General features: G+C 44.3%; 1 protein-coding gene across 1 annotated transcript; it reads right to left on the bottom strand.

Annotated features, from left to right (window-relative positions):
- Nucleotides 1–3,350: 3,350 nt before the first annotated feature.
- LOC311522877 (uncharacterized protein) lies at nucleotides 3,351–7,133 on the bottom strand (the record flags this gene model as incomplete). Its single annotated transcript, XM_084632437.1, has 2 exons — nucleotides 3,351–3,961; nucleotides 7,058–7,133. The coding sequence occupies 2 exons, from the start codon at nucleotides 7,131–7,133 to the stop codon at nucleotides 3,351–3,353; spliced, it is 687 nt and encodes a 228-aa protein (XP_084488563.1).
- Nucleotides 7,134–7,866: the final 733 nt, after the last annotated feature.

A 7,866-nucleotide genomic window follows, 5' to 3' on the forward strand; every position in this document is an offset into this window, starting at 1 on the left:
AGTAGATTTGCCCACTCCAAATTGATTCCCGACTTACCGGTAGCTGTCTGGCGTTGCAAGCTTCCACAGGGCTATTGCCACTCGCTTCTCAACTGTGAGGGCTGCTCTCATCTTGGTATTCTTGCACCTCTGGGCAGGGGAAAGCAAGTCACAAAGTTCCATGAAAGTGCCCTTACGCATGCGAAAGTTTTGCAACCACTGGGAATCGTCCCAGACCTGCAACACTATGTGGTCCCACCAGTCTGTGCTTGTTTCCCAAGCCCAGAATCAGTGTTCCACCACATGAACCTGCCCCATTAGCACCATGATGCCCACATTGCCAGGGCCTGTGCTTTGAGAGAAGTCTGTGTCCATGTCCTCATCACTCTCCTCACTGCACTGTCGTTGCCTACTCACCCAGTTTCACTTTGCCAGGTTCTGATGCTGCATATACTGCTGGATAATGCACGTGGTGTTTAATGTGCTCCTAATTGCCAAAGTGATCTAAGCGGACTCCGTGGTATGGCGTCTGCACGGAAAAAAGGCACAGAACGATTGTCTGCCATTGCTCTGACAGAGGGAGGGGCGACTGATGACATGGCTTACAGGGTTGGCTTACAGGGAATTAAAATCAACAAAGCGGGTGGCTTTATATCAAGGAGAAACAAAAACAACTGTCACACAGAATGGCCCCCTCAAGGATTGAGCTCAAACCCGTGGGTTTAGCAGGCCAATACTCAACCCACTAAGCCATCCCTTCCTCTGGTATTTCAGCCAGGACTGAATCTCCATTGAAGTTTTCAAGGTGCCCCTGACAGACCTCACCAAAACGATTGTCAGCCGTTGATTTCATGGAGGGAGGGAGGAGGGAGCAAATGAATAAAAAACAAATCTCGTCGATTTCTTGTTTTGATCCACTCCATCTATCTTTTTACATCTTTGGCTGGTAGCAGACGGTGCAGTAGGACAGCAAGCCATCCACATCTCCTGCCTGCCTAGCAGAAGATGGTGCAATAGGACTGCTAGCCATCCTCATCTCCTGCCTGTCTGGCAGAAGATGGTACAATAGGACTGCTAGCCATCTTCATCTCCTGCCTGCTCACCATAAGATGGTACAATAGGACTGACTGCAGGACTAAAGAGAATGACCTGGTTGAGTCACTCCTAATTTAGTCCCTGCACCCATGTCTGCCCAGGTGCTCCTGACCGACCTTACCAAGGCGGCCAGGAGCACCTCAGACACGATGACAATGTTTTTCAGACCTACTGCACCGTCTGCTGCCACAAGGCAATGGGTTGCTGCTGCTGTGTAGCAATGCAGTACCACGTCTGCCAGCACCCAGGAGACATACGGTGACAGTGAGCTGAGCAGGCTCCATGCTTGCTGTGGTATGGCGTCTGCACAGGTAACTCAGGAAAAAAGGCGCAAAACGATTGTCTGCCGTTGCTTTCACGGAGGGAGGGAGGGAACGGGGGCCTGACGACATGTACCCAGAACCACCCGCAACAATGTTTTTTGCCCCATCAGGCATTGGGATCTCAACCCAGAATTCCAATGGGCGGCGAAGACTGCGGGAACTGTGGGATAGCCACCCACAGTGCAACACTCCGGAAGTCGATGCTTGCCTCGGTACTGTGGAAGCGCTCCGCCGAGTTAATGCACTTAGAGCATTTTGTGTGGGGACACACATAATCAACTATATAAAAACTATTTCTAAAAAAACCGACTTCTATAAATTCGACCTAATTTCGTAGTGTAGACATACCCATAGAGAAGAATGCCACATCTGACTTACCACCATCACTTTCTGCAGCATCTAAGTATTTCTTAAAGGTCTCTGATCCAAGCATTAAACTAAACGGGATTGATCTAGATGATCTGACTGAATCATATCTGTGACATCCTTTCAGTAAGGGGCTTGATGCCCTCCTCCACTGCCCCATAGGCACAGGGTTTGCAAGTTGAACTTCCCTGTGTCTGCAGTTGCACCGTTGGACACATTCAATTCCAGTGATGGGCAGGGCGCTGGTACCATCCTCCTTTGGGACTCCTGATGAAGAGCAGAGGTTTTTAACACCAGCTAGGACTCCAGAGAAGCCACATCACAAGTGGCTCCCTAGGAGATGCATTGAATCAGCACATCTAGCTCCGTACCCTTCTGAAAGAATTGGGTTTGAGGGCACCTTGAGCTCCTCCAGGCAGATTTTTCTGCCTTTTGAGCATGTGCAACCGGGGTTCTGCTGACAAGAATGGATTGGGCTTGAAGATTTGGGTTTTTTGATTAGCTGTGGCTGAGGGCTTGTTCTGACGGTTGGGCTAGAAAAATTTCTTTAAGTCCTTTGCAGAATTCATTGAAAATGCCATATAGTGGTTGCTAGCCACTCCTCAGGCACTTCCTCTCTTAATACTTAGACTGGACCTGTTGCACATGGCAGGGTCCGGGGCAACCAGCCAATCCACCTATTTAGGTTTTGGTCTGGAACCAGGGAAAAGGCTGTCAACCATTCTTGAGGGAGGGAGAGAGGCTAACTCGGACCCCTCCTTACAAAGTAAAATAGAAAGAGGGTGAGTTTGTCATCCTCACTTAGGAAGACACAGGGTGGGGAAGGAGAAAGGGGCTCGTTGACTTTGAAGGAAGAGGGACCCAGTGCTTTTAATATACAAAGCTTTTGTCCTTACCTAGTCAGCGGTAAGAGTAACAAACTGTAGAGCTTAAAGACAGCTTGAAAAAGTAGTGAGTCATGTGGCAGCTATAAGTCAGTTTTTTGCATTATTTGGGGTAATTATTAGGACTGCAGTTCATTTCTCTTTTCTGGTTCATTTAGTGATGCATTTTGTCATTTCAGTTTTTTGTTTCTTTAAACAATTAACTTACACCTTATTTTTGGTCAATAAATCTTACACCTTCTGGTAAGCTATTTCCTGTGGCTGCCTCTGGGATTCCCTAGCACTGCATCTGCAGTACTTCCAAGCATGCACATGCTGCCATTTTCCCACTAAGACTTACATTATACAGTTTGCGAGTGAGGCAGGGGTGTTCAGACATGCAGGGACACCCTATACATGAACTGCATGATACATATTATTTTATTTGCTGACAAATAACTGCTCTGGCAGATTTTCATGCACAAAAGCTTTGTCCTGTGCAATGTGAGGGTTTTGTAAAATGCAAGGTGTGCGTAGATGTTAACAAAACTCAAAGGATAAAGATGTACATTATTTATTTATTGACCATGACAAGAACAGAATAGCCTTATGCATTTCTATTTATAATTATTTCAACACTGTAAAAGAGGTCTGATGAAGCGCAGTGTTGGGGCAAGATACCACAAAGCTACACTGAAGTTTGACGTAGCCATTGTGAAAATTACTACTGACATAGAGCATCCTTAGCAGTTCGGGAAGCTGTTGAGAACTTGCTCAGATGCTGAATGTCACCAACCAGGCTTGCCATCTGGCTGCCAATGGTTTGCAGCTCCTGGGCCACTTTGCCTACATCCCCTCGCAGTCCCAGAACTGCATTTTTTATCTCCTCCAAAGTGCCCAGGGCTTTCTGTGTAGTGCCCCCATTAGGTGACCCTCCAGCAGAAGGCATACTGCGGCTAGCCACAGGATCTACATTCTGCACAGGAAATGCCCCCCAACTCCCACCAGAAATGCGGAGAATTCTGCTCTCAAAACTGTTCACTTTTCCAGCGCAATGTCTCGAATTATCTGGGAGGAGATTCAGGATGCTGGTGTTTTCACTCTCCTCTTCCTCAGATCTTTGGCAAGAAAAAGGATGTGTAACCCTGTCCTTGAGATCATTAAAGAAAACAGAAGAGGAGAGCTTGTGAGGTGAAGACAAGCTTGAAGGTCCACAGGAAGGTCCACAGGAAGGGATAAGGTTAGGCTGAACTATGTTCTCTGGAACAACTGAATCTGGGGATGAGATGGAAAAGGTGGAAAAAGAGGAAGTTGTTGCCATGGAGCTGGTCGAATCTAAAACATATGTAAAAGAGAAAATAAAATGAACACTACAGTCTTTGCATAAAATTAATGTTAGTAGTAGTAAATTATTTATACTAAGGTAGTGTCTGAAGGCCCGATTGGGCCCTGGGTCCCCTGTGCTGGGTATTGGGCACACACACACACCCAAGCGATAACCCCTGCCCTAAAAGGCTTATAGTCTAAAGACACAAACAGTAGAGCTGGTAGGAAAATGAGGTGGTATTGTATGTAACATGCAGTCCACATGCTGTACTTGACACAAGACCCAAACAGCTTTAACGATGGACTGATTTACAAGCCAAAAAGCACCTACTAAAACATGCAGCATCGTGCTAAATTGTAACAGACCAATGTTCAGGTTTATAGGTGGAACAGTCGCTTATTTCAAAATTCATGAGACAATTCCTGATTTTCATACATGACCTGAGAGCACAGAGCTTGTAGGACAACTAGAGAATATAGGAATGACATTTCTAGGCCCCACAGCCTTACAAAGACATTACACTAAGCATTAAATACTCAGATGGGCCAGAGCAGTTCCCAGCACACCTTGGGACAGGGGGGAAGGTAGCTTTATGCCAACTTTGCAGTCCTCCTCCCTTTCCTAGGACCAGCTGGAGATTTGTTTGGCCCCTGGAGTAACTAAGAGCAGCCTCTGGGCTGCTCTAAGTCACACCAGTTTGTAATGGTCCCAGAGTTCATTATACTACCTGAGGATCACTACAGTGTAGCACTCTCCCTACTTGAAGGGCTTGGAAGGAGAGAGTTATGTAATGCTAGCCTTATTCCCCCATGCTGGAGGAATCCATAGCTGTCTTTTTAGAAAAGCGTTGTCTTTATTGCACTGCCAGAGTGCCAAAAAGGAGCTTTGTTATGGGCCATGACCTAGCACTCAGTCTTCACACTGTGACATTTTACTGATGCCTGATATCATTGCATCACTGTGCACTGATTCCACCTCCTATGTGAAAAAGCAAATATGATGCAATTATTTTGTCCTGCAGGATAAAAATAAAAAAGATGGAGTGACACAAATAACTATTGGCTCCAAAAGGAGCAATTTAACAGATTTTTTGCCTCCAGGCTACTGATAATATTTTGATTATATCTACTACTATCTAAAATATAAACACATATGTAATTTAACAGTAAGAGTACCTGTCTTGCAAATCTCCATGTACAATCTATAAGAGGGCTTGGATGTCTGACTGTCACCAAACTGATCAGACTTTATTTATTTATTTATTTTTAATTCTTTTTCTGGGATGGAGAGATTCTCCACTTGATTGCTGCTTCCATGAGTAACTGGCTTCCTCTTCTATTCTGAAAATACTTTGTATCTCCTTGGTGGCATCAATTTAGTTTCATTTGGTAGTAGTGACACTTTATCGGAGTAAAGTTTCTTCTTTTAGAGGTTCCACCCTCTTCAAGGTGGTCACTTTCATCTTAGGATGCAATCCACCGTGTTTTCCACACCCTCCTAAACAATTATATGCACAAAATGCTAAAATGAATCTGACTCAATGATCTAGACTGAGTATGATATGTTGCCAGGCAGAGATGGATTCCTGAGAGGTGAGAGTAATAAACTGGCTCAACACAGTGACTGTGAGGTGAAGAGGGGAATAATGCTTAGTGCAACTCACTTAAAAACATTACCAAATGATTGCATTTTTGTTTACATTTTCAAGACCCAAGAATGTTTCTTTGCGTACAACAACATTCTATAAACCTAAATGGGAAAGTCTCAGAAATGCCAAGTTTAAACTTAAAAAATAGTTGCTTTCAAAAGCAACTGACTCTTTATCAGCAAGTGAGAAGCATTTCTTAGTAATGACAGGTTTCAGAGTAACAGCCGTGTTAGTCTGTATTCACAAAAAGAAAAGGAGTACTTGTGGCACCTTAGAGACTAACCAATTTATTTGAGCATAAGCTTTCGTGAGCTACAGCTCACTTCATCGGATGCACTGATGAAGTGAGCTGTAGCTCACGAAAGCTTATGCTCAAATAAATTGGTTTCTAAGTCTCTAAGGTGCCAAAAGTACTCCTTTTCTTATTTCTTAGTAAGTGAACCTTCAGAACACTGCACTGACTCAAAGGAAGGCAGCTATACATTCTCTAGTCCTGTCTCCTCATTCAGAGGTTTCTTCTGACATCCAGTAACTCTCACAGGTGTGAACACAAGATTACTAACTCCTGACATTTTCTGTTTAGAGAACTTCTCATTTGAGAAGAAAATAAAGGGGTTTCATTTGTTTGCGTGTCACACGTATAAAGCTGTATGGTACAAAAGTCACAGGCCTAGCTAGGTCAGGGAACCAAGAATGGGATAAGAAACCTTTCACTTCTAAACCACTAGTTTCAGATCTACTGCAGATCATTAATTACTATCTGATAGCTTTTCAATGGCTTAGGTGAAGTGAGTTTGTGGTCTCTGTCCAGGCCCTAGTAAGGGAGCGAGTTGGTACTACTGGACCCTCTTGTTGGCAGTCTCAGCAGAGAAGCCAAGCAGTGAATGGGCCCTGGAGACTGAATTCCCTTATGGTCAGGATTGAACAGTGGAGGTGGGACTGGGGGAAAAGCTTGTTCGGACATTAACTATGCTGTATCTGTTCTGTGAGTAACCAGAGAATTTCCGTCCCCAGCTCTAATAATCCAGCACCTTGCAACTGCACTAAATTGACTTAAATGATGTACAAACATCTTACAGCATTTCCAGGGGCTCTGTTAAATAAAGATACTTATTACTGCTTTCATTCTGTAAGATTTTGACTTGGCTTGTAGTATCTAATCTTGAGTATGAAAATGTAAAGGAAAGATGTGACTTAACCTCCACTGAAGTAGCTCTGAACACTTAGTGTTGTCTTCGCCCTCTGTGATAGCAAGGGCGCCTGCAGCACAAGAGGAGGCACCAAGGGCTTTTTTCTTAACACCTTCTAAATTCTGAAGCGCTGACTTCCTTTGCTGAGTGCTGTCACTACTGCAGGCAAGTTTTGCAAGAACTACAAAGAGGATGTGGGCTGGGAGAGGAGGTAACAAAGAAATTAGACACGTGTCTTTTGTTAGACATGGAATGCACAAACTCACCTGGCCTTGGGGAAAGGTGGAGAGTCGTGTTAAATGTCTGCATGCTACTAGGTGTGGAGGGATTGAAGTTGAGCATGGTGGTTGTATTAAGTCCAGGGAATTGTTTAAAAGAAGCTGGAGTTGGTTTCAGAATCTCACTGTTTGCCACACTATTCCCTAAAGGATCAAAGAGGTTGAAGGTAGGGGAGAGGTAAAGGGTCTCCACAGAAGCTACACTGCTAGAGGGAAGAAAGTCTGGCTTTGGGACATATTGGCTGGTTGTGGCAGGCTTTTTTGGAACTGACGACTGATGATCAAGCAAGATTTCTGCAATTTTGGGAGTGTTTGCTGACTGTGTTCTTGAAGGAGGCATAAGAGTGATTGTTGAAGCAGGATTTGTGACTGTGCTGTATGTTCTCCTGCCTGTGCCCCATTTTTCTGAAGTAGATAGGCTTCTCTGTGGGGGGAAGGATATGACACCTGTAAGGCAAAAAGTGAGAATGTCACAGAAAAGGAGCTGCATCTTGGATGGGAAAAGTAATAATATTAATAACAGTACCTAGCTCTAAAATAGCATTTTTCATCAGTGGATTCCAAAGTGCTTTACAAAGGAGGTAGATTATCCTCATTTTACAGATGGAAAAACTGAGGTAGAGATAGAGAAAGTGACTTACCCAAGGTTACTCAGTAGGCCAGAGCTGGGAATAGATCCCAGATTTCCTCCGTCCCAGTCTGGTATGCTAGCCACTTGGCTAGGCTACCCAAGTTAAAATTGCAATAACAATAATGCTTAGCATTTTTCAGCCATAGATTTCAAAACATTTTACAAA

Source organism: Lepidochelys olivacea (genome assembly GCF_965140295.1).
Source record: "Lepidochelys olivacea isolate rLepOli2 genome assembly, chromosome: 1".
NCBI classification, from domain to species: domain Eukaryota; kingdom Metazoa; phylum Chordata; order Testudines; family Cheloniidae; genus Lepidochelys; species Lepidochelys olivacea.